This window comes from Etheostoma cragini, chromosome 8, assembly GCF_013103735.1.
Source record: "Etheostoma cragini isolate CJK2018 chromosome 8, CSU_Ecrag_1.0, whole genome shotgun sequence".
Classification (NCBI taxonomy): domain Eukaryota; kingdom Metazoa; phylum Chordata; class Actinopteri; order Perciformes; family Percidae; genus Etheostoma; species Etheostoma cragini.
In genome coordinates this window covers 11,287,610-11,302,023 of record NC_048414.1, presented here as the reverse complement: position 1 = coordinate 11,302,023, position 14,414 = coordinate 11,287,610, and the positions used below count along the sequence as shown (strand labels likewise).

General features: G+C 40.5%; 1 protein-coding gene across 1 annotated transcript; it reads left to right on the top strand.

Annotated features, from left to right (window-relative positions):
• Positions 1-456: 456 nt before the first annotated feature.
• Positions 457-14,395, top strand: LOC117949384 (proprotein convertase subtilisin/kexin type 5). Its single transcript, XM_034879597.1, has 16 exons — positions 457-832; positions 2,648-2,851; positions 2,936-3,004; positions 3,167-3,209; positions 5,955-6,100; positions 7,979-8,173; positions 9,318-9,404; positions 9,501-9,699; positions 9,805-10,028; positions 10,155-10,397; positions 10,955-11,200; positions 11,954-12,149; positions 12,342-12,547; positions 12,699-12,799; positions 13,379-13,550; positions 13,629-14,395. Exons 1-16 carry the CDS (start codon positions 655-657, stop codon positions 14,009-14,011), a joined length of 2,892 nt encoding a protein of 963 aa, XP_034735488.1. The 5' UTR covers positions 457-654; the 3' UTR covers positions 14,012-14,395.
• Positions 14,396-14,414: the final 19 nt, after the last annotated feature.

The following is a 14,414-nucleotide window of genomic DNA, read 5'->3' as shown; positions in this document are numbered from 1 at the left end:
TTCATACAAGCATATTTCTAAAGACGCTGCCTAAAAAGTCATCTGAATTGTTTTTATGTTTAAGTTTTTCCTTTAGCCTTAGGAACACAACTTAACCTGAAAACTAGCCTATAATTACTAGATCAATGGTTTTGACCGTTATTTTAGCAGGGATGACACATTGAATTAACTATAGGCTACTGAGCTAATTAATGTTACCATTGAGTACTGAATAGTGGCATAATTATATAGCCATAGAACCTTAGACATTTCACAGTAGTTGTAGTTGTTCATCAGGTATTTTGGTTTGACAGGTGTCCTGTTTTTCGGTTAAACACATGCATCCAAAGCTTTGCTAACAGATGCTGGGAAATGATAGCCTATGGTACGATGGTTTAGCCCATTGCGTTAAATGAACATCTATCTATTATGACACAGAAACTGGGTTGCTCTCTCCTTTTCTTCTAGGATCATTTACTTAATGCTGACCGCAGTTCACGCTCATTGTCCAGTGCTTCACTCGAGCAAACTGGTCCTGCGAGTTAAATGTGGGCTGTGTCACAGAGCCCCATATCGATCTGCCAGCCTACCTGCTGCACGGACGCTGCGTCTTTTGGAGACGCTCCTGGCTGATTGTTGTGTTCTTACTTCCAGTGAAAGTCCTCGGGAACAGCCATGAGGTCCGTCACCGCATTTCTGCTCTTTCTCTACTGTGTCGGATTTTCTGGGTGTAAACCCTCATCGGCCTGCCCGAGAGGACAGTTCATGCTGAAGAACCAGTGTGTCCTCTGCCATCCAACCTGCACTGAGTGCGACGGGCACGAGCTGTTTGAATGCACTACCTGTGGAGTTGGTGAGTAGAAACACGGACTTTTAACAAAGCATAATCCTGGATGGCTTTTCCAAAGGTAAAAAGCGAATTATAGACTATAGACTTATAGACTACCATACGATGCACTGATGTAGCCTACCCTAAGAGGGGTTATCACAAAATTACTCTTTTGTACAACGTAGTTCTGCAAGAACAACAAATACATTTCCACCAGCTATTCAAAGGCTTCATCAAAGATAGACAATGTCCTTGCCATCAAATGACACGTTTCACGTCTGCATTTTAATAGCCTACTTTGCAGATATGAACTGAATATGAATATAACTCGCTTGCCGTTATGGCCACTATCATTTCTCTGTTTTGATTTGGTTTGGCTCCATAGATGCCTGATTAAAGTCAAAGCAATGTTGCAGACTCATTAATCCAGTTGAAAGGGAGGTGGAGATTTTTTTTTAAAGCAGCACTATTTAATGTTTACCAAAGCAAAGTTGTTTAAAGGCTTTTGAATTAGAGCAGGAGCATTCCACTCTGGTTTACCATTTACCATTATTAAACAGTCAGATACTGCTGTAACTTGTTGGTTTTTCTGTCACACAGGCACCTTTCAAATAGGTAAGAAATGAAGGTGTGACCATTTGTCTGTCGAGCGTTCACAGTGTAATCTGATCATTTCAGAATGGGGCCTTTGTTAATCAGAGGGAAAGAAAAAAATATCCCCTTGGGCTAGAAGTATTAGGCTACTGTTGCAGTTCAATGGGCTTAGCCGGCAAACCCTGCAAGTCTCTCTTTCTCTTTCACTCACATATACCCCTGTCTTTTAATATATGCATTTTGACATTGTCACAATAATGCTATGATATTTATGATATTTTGTTGAGTAAACCTTAGTACACATCAGCATTTGATCCCAGTGTGTATATGGGAGATGCTCTTTGTGACTGAACACCAAAAGCCCAAAGTCTCTACCCTTTTCCTCATGGTCTGTGGTTTGTTGTTATGTAGAAGTCCCATTTGCCTGTGCGTTCTGAGGTTGAGTCTCTGGGTAGAGGAAGTAGAAAGGCAGCAGCAGTAGCAGCTTGTGGCACCCTCCTCCCAGTCTCACACATCTTGTGTGCAGCACTGAGCAGATGAGACAATGCAGTAACTCAGCTGCTTCCAGAGATGCCTTAGGTGCCACAGCTAGGCTAGTGGCAGGTGGCAGAGAATTAATCATTAGGGCCAACAGAAGACTGTGTCTCTGCCAACAGCTCTGATCTCTCTTCTGCCTCTGTTTGTCCTTGTTTACATTAGTTGGAGCATCATCAGTCATGAAGTGATCTCAGACTGTGATCTGTTATTTGCAGGCCTACAGCCAACATCCTGGGCTGCAGCCATCAGTTCATGATGTTGTTCATGGCGTTGACATCCATTTGTTCCGTCGCTGTATTCTGTTTTTAATAAATATGTATGTGTGATGAAATGTATGAATCCCCAGTTTCCAGATAATTGCCTCTGATTTACGCATTGGGAAACATAACATCTCTCCCCTTTTGATCAAACAGTTTTGATGTCTGCAATATGTGGTAATGCTGTTATGTGCTGAAGGCAGTGAACTTTCACACAGTTGGAAGCGTGTCCTTTCATCTTTCCTTCATCCCATGTAATTGTCAAGCACATTTGGCTCTACCTCTCTATTTATTAGGAGAAGCTCATTGATTTTCACTTTTAGAAGAGTCCAGATTTTTTGGAAAAGGTGATTCTTGGCAGGAGTTCTGTATGGTTAATGGCATCTTCATCAGAGGACAAAATAGAATAAGCTTTATGTTAACACGTCCCCTGTGTCCTCCTCCTCCTCAGATGAAGATGGACAGGAACGTTTCCTCCACCAAGGTCGCTGTCGGACACACTGCCCCCGGGGACTCTATCCTGACAGGGGTCACTATGCCTGTCTGCCCTGCATAGCCAATTGTGAACTCTGCACTGATGGCAACATATGTGCCAAATGTCGGGAACACTACAAACTTCAGAATGGGGTCTGTCAAACGGCATCCTGTGACATAGGTAAATATAAAGCAGAGTTCTTGAGTTGGCTGCAGGTTGAGAGAAATACCTTCAGTCTCATTCTGGTGGGTGTCTGTGTTTCAGGGCAGGTGCAGGACCCTGATACAGGAGAGTGCATTGACTGTGAGATGGGCTGCAAAACATGTTCCACAGGTAAGTCACGGCTTGCTGTATTAGTCTAACAACACCATATTTTTTCTTCCCTAATGTAAGGTGGTTTGGCAAGGTATTTTATAACCCTGGTTATTATGGTGCTTAATGCATTTTACTTATCCCATTGAATTCTATTAAATCCCATTTTATCATTTTTTACAGAGGACCCTGAGATCTGCAACAGCTGTGTGGAAGGTTACTTTCTGTGAGTTCTTGTTCTATTATTATGTTTTAATAAATGGATTTTTCTGTCCTCCCATATTTCATGCTATAAAATTAAATGCATTCTCAGGTATTAATTTAGATGGATAACATTTAATATTAAGGCTGCCACTAAGGATTATTTATTATTAACTGTTATGTTTGTAATTATTGACAAAAATATAACAATGACCCTAACCCACTGCAATGTCCCAGAGCCCAGTTTGACAATCATGAAAGGCTAATAAAACCAGCAAATGGTAAAATTTCAGAAGCCAGATCCAGAGAAATTTGGGCATTTTTGCGCAAAATAATTACACACAATATTAATAAGGGCTGGGTAACGGATTCAATACTTTTTAGGCACCGACCGAATTGCTTCGAGTTCCAAAAACTTCCTCGTCATTCAATACCCAATTTTCAATACCTAATGAGTAAATCTCATAGGCGTCAGTGAGCCGATAAGCTCGCAGCATGTTTCTATCAAGCTCTTGTAATGTTTATTGTTTACAAGTCATAGAGACATGCAGGGAAAACTATGTTACACAGAGACAAGCTCAAGGAAGTTAACGTGCCGGTAACAAAGTTAAGGTATTGGTATCGGTACCGGTACTGAACATTTTTGAGCAATATCCAACCAGCCCTAATATTAATCTATTATCAAAAGTCATATATATTTCAATTCATATTTTCAGCACTATTTAATACAGTAAAATGAATCTTAATTGTAAGTTTGACATAATTTTGCTTGGTGCCATGGTTTATTAATACATTTTTAAATGATGGGCATTAAATGTGCTGGCAAGAAATGGTTAACCCTAAAATACCTTTCCATACATTTTGTTAATTATTTTTCACCCCACAAGAAATTTCACCGCCATTATCCGTTTCCACTCAGACGCACAGTGTAACAGGTTACAGAGGTAGAACAGCACTTCAATTGTGTACTTCTCCCCCAGGTTTAGGACTCCTGGTATTGTGTGTGTCAGGTTACCTTCCATTCTGAGTGATACACTGTTACCTAAGCTTTTGAGCACAGAAGAGTGGTCTACTTCACAGATACTTAGCAGAGTGTGTTTTAATGTTGTGTGTGTGTGTGTGTGAAGGAGAGGAGAAGAGAAAAAAAAGAGTGAGTATAGTGTGGAAAACAGAGCTCGTATCAGGTGATTATATAGGGTGCACCATCTTGACTTCACTGACTGCTTGTGTGAATCACAGCGGAGGAGGGTTGAAGGAAAATCCAACGCTTCACTGCACTTACCTCCTCTTACTGCCATTACATAGAATCAGTAACATACTCTGTCTTCTTCTGTGAATCAACTTGTTAAACTTTTACTTTAACAGTTATGGTTTTAGAGATTTAAAACAACAAGTCGTCTAAGTCATTTCTGTGGTGCAGTACTAATTACATACTACCACGTGAGGCAAACACCAAAAAAGAAAGCTGGTGTATTAAAAACTGTTTAAACCTCATCACTTTGGCATAACTGGGTAATCTGTAAAGCCAATGTTATTCTCGCATAAAACACTGCCTATTGAAAAGAGTTACAGCATGATGGATGCTTGGTATGTATTGACATTTATCTTCCTCTCTATGGAACTCTGTGCAGTTAAACCACTAAATTGCTCTCAATATGTTTTTTTGCCATTCATATATTCAAGCTTTCTTAACTTAAGGGACTACCTAGAGCATATTTGTAACCTTTCCTAAGTCATTCCAAGGAGTGAAAACCCTAAACAAAAGTTGCTTTGGGAATGCTGATGTGCTATCCTGGAATGGATAGTCTAATATTTGTACTGAGGGATTCTTAAGCATCCCGCAGATTCTTAAGTAGTGTACTGTGTCCAGGCCAGAGACAGGGCCTGGTCTGCACCAGCTGCTATTGTGAGTGAGTTGATGGATGCAGTGTGGCGACTCCAGCTGTTTCTTCTCAAACAACCACCGCATCTTAGCACCAAATCCCTGGCAACGCAGCAGGAAGTGCAGCTTAGGCTGTCAGTAGTCCGATTCTCTTATGTAGGGAAGTGGCAGCTGACGATGCTGTAAGTTAGTGGCTTATTTGGTTTATTTAGAGTGTTACGTCTCTAAAGTAAGAGTCATGCTTGCTTCAACGTTTCATTTGTGACATCTTTGAAACTCAATATCTCAGCTACCTTTAGGCTAGATTATGTTTTTTAGGACAGCCGTCTCATGTTTAATAGCTCAGTTAAGCCCCGAAGGACTAATAGGACAGGTTAATGACAGAAATCTCCCCACACCTCGGTGCTACAAATAAAACACCAATTAACTTTCTGCCTTGAGAAGAGAATAGAACCATGATACAGTAAGCTAGGAGAAAAGCGGCCAACATTTTATTTCAGTTTCTGTTTGACGTCCTTTCTGATGTTTAACTGAGTGCACCTTTTGGCCAAGGAGGACTGCTGAAGTCAACAATACAGCTGCAGGTGTGCTGTGGACTGACTGTGCCTAGTTGCCTCTTGCATGTGGTGTGTTTTGTCTTTTCTCTGGTTTCAGTTCATCTACCCATCAGCTCTTTGATAATTCAATAGTTTTGTTCTGCATGTTTGCTTTAGAAAAAAAGAGCCTTCTTTTGTATAACAGCCGTGACAGACAGTTTAAGTTAACCATTAATCAGGCAAATTCACACACATACACCAAGCCTAAATTATTTGATACGTGTTACAGATTATCAGTAAATACTTTGGATGGTATTTGATTTCAGTTTTGAAATAACCTTTCATTTTACAGTTTCAGACACCAGTGTCGCAGGCATTGCCCCCAGAGCACCTATGAGGACTGGGGCAGGGGCGTGTGTCTGTCCTGTCCAGCACCATGCACAGATTGCAGGAGTAACACACGCTGCCTTGCCTGCCAGCCTGGTTACTTCCTCAATGGTACCAGTAGCAAAGAATCATAATTTTAATGTACCGTATATTCTGTTTACTACTAGCATACTAAAGGATTCACGTTCCCCGCTTGTCCTACACAGTACTAGTGGAGTTTGGGTTTTACAATCCCAATTCCAATGGAGTTGGGACATTGAATAAACCTCAACAGAATACAATGATTTGCAAATCCTTTTCCACCTAGATTCAATTGAATACACTACAAAGAAAAGATATTTAACGTTTAAACCGATAAACTTTTTTTGGTGCAAATATTCACTCATTTTGAATTTGATGCGTGCAGCACTTTCCAAATAAGCTGGGACAGGGCTTGTTTACCAATGTTACATCATCTTTCATTTTAACAACACCCATTCTTGCTTGATGTACAGTGCGACTTCAGTTGCTCAACACTCCGCGGTCTCCGTTGTGAAATTTCTTTTCCTTCGAATAATTTTAATGATTTTTACTTGCCGGACATTTTTAATACAGAGACAGGAGACAGGTCTGGGCTGCACACACAGAGAACTGATGGTTCTTTAAGGGTTCTTCCCAGGACTTAAATGTTGTCATGCTGAAATAAGCAGGGACGTCCCTAAAAAAGACATTACCTGTATGACAGCACGTGTTGCTCAAAAACCTGTATTTACATTTCCACATTAATGGTGCCTTCACAGATGTGCAAGGTACCCATGCCATGGGCACTAACCATAACAGAAACTAGCTTTTGAAGTTTGCACTGACACCAATCTGGAGGGTCATTTTCCTCTTTGGCACAGAGGACATAACATCCATGATTTCCAAACACTATTTAAAATGTGCACAATTTTCCACTTTGTCTCAGTCCATCTCAGGCCCAGAGGAGCTGGCAGCATTTCTGGGTGTTGTTGATATTTGGCTTTTGCTGTGCATGGTAGAGTTTTAACTTGCACTTGTAGAGGTAGCCATGAACTGTGTTGACTGACAAGGGTTTTACGAAGTGTTCCTGAGCCCTCATTAATGCAGTGCCATCTGAGGGCTCACAGGCATTCAACGTTGGTTTTTATTTACGTTTTGCACAACGTCCCAACTTCATTGAAATGGGGGTTTGTAATATGATAACTGTGTATGTGAGAGTGATCAATCATTCTGCTCAACGGAATATTATGGCACTCTTGAGTCTTCATTTGGATCGCAAATCATGTCTGTGTTAGCAAATCTGTACCACGAGATATGCAAATGTATGGTCTATGCAAACAAGAAAAAATAGAATGGTGTTGTTAGGTTGTGTTCCCAGTACGCATCTAAGTAAATGGTTTGAGATTGTAGGTAAAGCCTTTAGCCATTAAAAAAACACATGTACAGGTATATATTTTATGGGCATGTGATTGTACATTGTGTCAGACAGCATCTGTCAGAGGTGATCAGTTTATTCCCTCTTCTTCAGCTGCAAGGTCCACTTTAAAAAAAGATCTAGGTCATTGTTTTGTGTGTGAGCGAGAGAGAGAGAGAGAGAGAGAAAGAGAGAGAGGGAGAGAAAGAGAAAGAGAGAGAGATTAGCAGATCTTTAATAAGACCACATCAGTGCCAGTTTGCTATTTTCTTTATGCTATGTTTGTACTGATTCTAATCATCGTGTTTTGAAAATTAGAATGCCTTGACTTCCTGAAATAATTAATGTATCATAATTAATGTTCTATATTTACACTCAGAAACGTATAGTGGCTGCACAAGACAGCCAGGCTCTCTGTGAAACTTCCCTCAATAAATACAGGTTTTAAAATAGTGAAATGGTAAATTATATATAATCTGCCCTTGCTAAATTTAGCACACCACTATTTGTTGATACAAATTAAATGTTGTAATAGAAAATAATGTCATTTCTTCTGTACTGCTCTGCCCTGTCAGGAGGTGATTGTATTAAACAGTGCCCACCACAAACCTTCAGTGACTCCAGTGGGTGGCTCTGCCAGTCTTGCCACAGCTCCTGCCAGACATGCCATGGACCTCGGTCAACTGACTGTGACCTGTGTCTTGGTGGGAACTCTCCTCTACATGGCCAGTGCCCTCTGGTTAACTGCCCATTGGGACAATACTTTGCAGGTAAGAGGAAACACTATAATACGGCTCAGTTGTCTGATGGTAATGTTTGTGATCTTTCTCCAAGGCCAACTGTTTTGACTTATTAGAGACAAGAACATGGGAGTAAGTGATTAATGGACAGCATGACATATGAGTAACAGGTGACAATGGAGTCAGAGATTATACTGAACAACATGATACTTGACTGGTTGACTCCCTGACTGAAGTAATAGCTTTTCTTCTATGGACAGTTAGAGCAGAAGTCAGTACAGTGTCCCAGGAATTTGTACGGATTCAGTGTCTTGCTCGAGGACACGTTAGCACTGTGGATGCTTGTCGCTGAGACAGGGGCCTCAACCCTTTTGAAGGACAATGTCCAGATCACTATGTCACCCTGCCACACGTGTACTGCATCACCTTTCATTCAAGAGCCATTTTAGTGGAGATATTTCAAAAGGCTTCTCTTCCTTAAGCACAGAGATCTTCAGCTGATTCCCTTTGGTGTCTGTGTACGGCATTGGAATATAGCACTCCATTGTTATCAACCATACAAGGTACTCAGGCTTATCTTACATTTCTGCCTCATTGGTTTGATAATTATTTTTCCATGTGTGGATCATGCCCATGAAACGTACATTGTCAGGAGCACTCATTTTCCAAGCTTTTTCTGAACTAAATATTGCTGATCATTGCAAATAAATCAACTATTTAGTTTTTTAAATGCAATTTTTCCATTACAAATATAACTGAGTTTTATGTTTGGAATACAGAGTAGTTTTGAATATATAATCCCTATATCCTGTGTAGTTTTAGCCATTACAGGGCATTTGGATTCCACATAAACATCAGGGGTTTACATGCGTTAATAGACCACCTACTGTGAAAAGTTCTTCTTTTCTGTCTAAACATAGTGTGTCATATTGTTTGTCTGACTATCAGAAAATGAAACATGAACCACATCCATCTATTGTGCCTCAACACTACTTACATCTTATTATGCTCCCCTCTAGTGGTAAAGGTGGGTAAAGCAGACAATTCTCATGTTTCTTTGCTCAGGTCAATGGGATTTGATTCCTCTGTCTGTGTTCTGGCAAAGGTGATTGTGTGTTAAAGTACGATATATTATAATTACTCTACTCTCTGTCTATTTATTCTTTTATTTTAGGGAAACATAGTGAATGCCACGAATGTGATGCATCCTGTAAGACCTGCTTTGGCCCACAAGCACTGGATTGTTCTTCTTGTTTCAAAGGTACAAATATTTACTGTCTTTGGTCATAATGATAAGGAACTGAAACATTGTCCCAGTTCTTTTTTGAACATGCGTGTGTGCATTTGTTTGTCACAGGATATTTTTTGGGTCAGGACAGTTCTTGTGTAGCGCAGTGTCCATCTGGCTCCTACGCAAACTCTGCCACTCAGTTATGTGAGGACTGCTCGCCAAACTGTGAGGCCTGCGTGGACACCAGTGATACCTGCATCAGTTGTTCCAAGGGCAGCTATAAACTTTTTCTCCACCAGGGGAGGTGCTGGTCAAATTGCCCAGAGTAAGCAGTTGGATGAGCAGATGATGATAAAGAAAAACCCTAGTAATGATGGTGTGTTCCCGTTTACTGTCTTTCCCTATTTTTAAATCTCCTCACTCATTTCAGAGGTTTCTTTGAGACAGCAGAGGGATCGTGTGAAGCCTGTGATAGCGCCTGTTTGTCATGTGATGGGATCAAGTCCCAGTGTCTATCTTGTGCCGATGGCCACTACCTGGAGAGTGGTATGTGCAGACTCAACTGTTCACTGCGGACATACCCTGCGGATGATGGTACCTGCAGACGCTGTTCTCCTCACTGTGACGTTTGCTCAGATGACAGGACCTGTTTCAGTGAGTTGTTCGCCGTGTGGGCAGCTAAACTTACCAAAATATACCAAGTGGATGACATTTTAAAATGAATTGTGAGACTGAAATCTCTAGTTACAACTTTACCACCCCTTCTCAATACCATAACAGAATGCAGTTTCCTCTACCTGATGCTAAATGGTGTGTGCAAGGCGAGTTGTCCCATTGGGTATTACGAGGACATGGAGGAGGGACGCTGTGGTCAGTGCCACCCGACCTGTGGCAGCTGTTCAGGGCCCCTGGCAGATGACTGCGAGACCTGCTTGACGTTTAGCCCTAAACTGTATAAGGGTGTATGCTCCAAAGACTGCCCCACTGGTACTTACTATGAAACTGAAGCTATGGAATGTCAAGGTGGGCCTCTCAATACATAGGTAGGGCTTTGTTTAATAAAATAGTCAATGTATCACATTTTTAAGATATAGAATAAGTGGTTTCTATGGCTCATAATGCAACAAAAATAACACAAAACCCTAGGTTAGAAAAGTGCAGATGGTTAAACAGATAACCAAATGTCTAACTACTGTAATATCTTTGTGTCTGAAGTGAAAAATATTAAAAGAGAGAACACTGAGAATTTGACAACCAGTTTTGTGAACTGGAAATCCAACATAACAGAAAGATTGGGGTTTGATAAGAATAAGCCAAAGTCAACGTTGACAACTGTACAATATTTGCTTATGCGTAGTTAACTACTAACTTAACATGCTCTAGAACCGCCACCCTCCCATGTCTTATCTGATACGACTATCCAGGCTTAGTGATAATGAAAACCAGCCTTTATTTTATATAAAAGTTGATAATCATTTACTTCTAAAACATGGTGATGTTTCATGTGGGGATCACACCCTCTTTTGTAAATACATTTATATGACTTTTAACTGAATCAGTCTGATTTGTTTGATGTGCAGAGTGCCACCAGACTTGCATGAGCTGTTCTGGCCCAGGTGCAAACCAGTGCACACAGTGCGAGAAGGGACTCGTGCTGGATCCAAACACACTGTTGTGTGGCGTGACGGGTGATACGGACTGCCCACCAAGGACCTACCTACACGACAACCAGTTCACCTGCATGGGTTGCCACCGACACTGTTATTCTTGTGATGGGCCGGGCAACAATCAATGCCAGACCTGTGCCATCCCCAAATACCTTTATAGTGAGCATTTTTACCCTAAATGTAAAGCGGCATACCATGTGGTTCAGGGTGTAACCTAAATTAAAATTTAGGCCGATTTTCTTTTTTAAAGTGTATGTAAAATGCTGGAATATTTTTCAAAGCTAAACCATGTATCTCCGAACTTTTAGCTCTTCAGGAACTTGATAAAAGTTATAACATTTTTAACCTTGATGACAGATAATGGAATTAATAAGTAATAGATTTTGTTATTGAGTGTTAGAAGTTGCTGCCCTCAGTGTACCTTCCTGTGAAATATTACATATAACATTCAGAATTTTAGTTTTGCTTAAACAGCTGCATGTAACTGATTAACAGTTAACAACAACAGCTGGATAGTTTTATGATGGCAATGTACTCCTAAGTCTAAGTTTATATGTGCTTACTTGGAAAATTGAAAACATTTAAAAATGTCATATCACTTTCAATTTTAATTATTTGGTGCCTTCAGAATGTTTTTTATAAGAAAAACTATGGATTTTGTTTAAGTGTAAGCACTGAAATGAGTCCAGTTTAAGTTGCATCAATTTAAAGATATTAACTAAGGTAAATCCAAAAATAGATTTTATTTTTTTAAATCAATTCTGAATCATAAATGATAAGAACCAGGATTCTCATGTGACTTAATTTTTATCAAGTGCCATAAAAGGGTCCAGATGAACAGTACAGAAAACAAAAGAAGTAAAAAAAAAGAGTGTGTACTAACTTGGGAATATAATATTGCTTTTTTTTCAGACAGCACCTGTGTGAGTGAGTGTCTGGCTGGTACATACGACACAAAGCAGGATGCTGACGGAACAGAGCTGGGTGTCTGCATGCCTTGTAATCACGCCTGTTCCACCTGCAACGGGGCATCGCCTAAAGATTGCCTCTCTTGCTCTCCAGGATACTTGCGTCTCCTTCAACTCTGTGTCACTCATTGTCCTACAGGGTACAACAAAGAAGGCTCTGTTATTGTCTCGAAATATTTACTTTGTGATGAAATACAACTTTGGTTAATGGTCTGAGCAACTTCCTCTGAAAACCTATTTACTTATGTCCATAGAAATGATGTCTACAAATAAAATAAAAACTGAGTATGTGTCTGACAGGTTAGTTTTGATAATTCCATGCATTTCTTCAGATATTACAAAGAGGGCTCCCACTGTAAGAAATGTGACCACTCCTGTGAGCTGTGTACAGGACCAGGGCCAGAGTCTTGCAGGGCCTGTCCACCTCCTCTTCTGGAGCTGCAAGGCACCAAGCTGTGTGTTGAGCACTGCCCACACCGCTTCTATCAGCTCAATGACGTCTGCAAGCAGTGCCACACCAGTTGTCAGACCTGCACAGGTACAGATAAGGGAGCCAACTACAGCTCTGTAATACCTAATTTGTCAATAATTTTGTCTCCTACACATACTGTAAACATCCTTTCAGTGTGTCAATATTGGACTTTCCCTTTAACGTTAAGTCTGAGATCATTTAGTATGTGTGTTTGCAGATGCCTCGCCTCAGGGATGTGTGACGTGTGACTGGGGCAGCACTTTAAAGGACAATGTGTGTTATCCGCGTTGTAAGGAGGGACAATACTTTTCGGAAAAGGTGCGCTCTTGGCTACTAGCCATATACCATATTGCTTTAATTATTGTAATTTATTTTTTATTTATGATTTAAAGGCAAGACGTATTTTTCAAGCATTAATTTCTCGCAAAATCAGTGCACTGCTATACATTGTAATAGTGGGTGTACTGTACTGTAGTTTTGATTATTTCACAATAGAAATATCAGTTTTTGTCTGGGCCCTTCGTACTAGTTTAAATTCATCTGTAAAAATGTAATGTCACATCTGTGCACCAATAAGGATGTAGCCATTTTTTATGACACAATGTGAATGTGGTGTTGTTTGTTTAAGTTGGCCACTGTAATCAAACCACAACCACACAGTTCTCAAGAGTTAACTATGTCATCAAATGAACTAATGGTATTTCATTTCACCTTTTTTTTTATTTTTATTAACGATGCGTTGGTAATGCTATAAAGTAATCTGTAAGATTTTAAAGTGTTTTATATTATGGAGCAAATACATTTTCACTCTCTGTTCCAAACAGTCCACATTGCTACAACTGGCATGTTTTTATTTTATGTGCCCGAACAATTATTTGTGAAATTGTACCGTTGTAGGAAACCTGTGAGCCATGTAACAGCTCGTGTAGGCATTGCACCGGCCCCAGAACTGACCAGTGTCTGACCTGTCACCGTGACGCTGCTCTTCATGCTGTGGAGAACCGCTGTGCCCACTGCTGTCAGGCTGGAGGGAATGACACAGATTGCTGTGTCTGTGACAGCCGCTCAGGTAAGGACCCTGTCTATCATAAGAAACATAGACTTGTTTAAATGCGTCCATCTACTAAAGCCAGTTTTTTTGTTCTAGCTCTGTGTGTGGAGGCCCCCCGACCCAAGTCAGGAGACAATCAGGTAACAGACCTGAATGTGTCGTCTAGAGCTCTGAAGCACACCTCGGCTGGCTTGCCTATTGCATTGCTGCTAGCACTGGGGTTGGCTCTGGCTGTGTTTGCCTTGGTCAAGGCTCATGCCAGGAAGAGACTTTGCTGGGGACAAAGCTATGAGAGACTGAGTGGCAGTGCCAGCATCAACATGCCCCACGGTGTTCCTGAGCCGGACAGTGGAGACGAGGTGGATGTGGTGTACACCAGTAGAGGGGGATCAGTTTATCGACGCTACAGCTTTATCCATGAGCAGGACACAGATGCAGACCGGGGTGTGGATGAGAACACTTGTCTCAATCAATCTTAGATACATTCATACCAGAGCATATAGGGATAAGGAATGTGTTATGGATGCTCACAATATCAAGGCCGACAGGTGAATTCAAAATAGTTTAGTTAATGTTTAGTAGACATTTCACGGTAGTGGTTTTAGGCTTTGGTATGTTGCTTTTTGAGTTTGTGTTTATTCTACTTTACAGAGTGCCTGTACCTGTACAATGCACATTCTTAGTTGAGGCATTTGGAAAAATACATATATGTATTGTACGTATGTACTCGTTTTTCTTTTCTTTTTTACTTAATATTAAAGAGATAATTGTAAAATAGTGAGATGATGTATAATAACTGAAATCTGCATGATTTTTTGTAAATATAAATGTAAATTAAATAAAACAATTTATACTTGATGCCCTTACTGCACCTTTAAAACT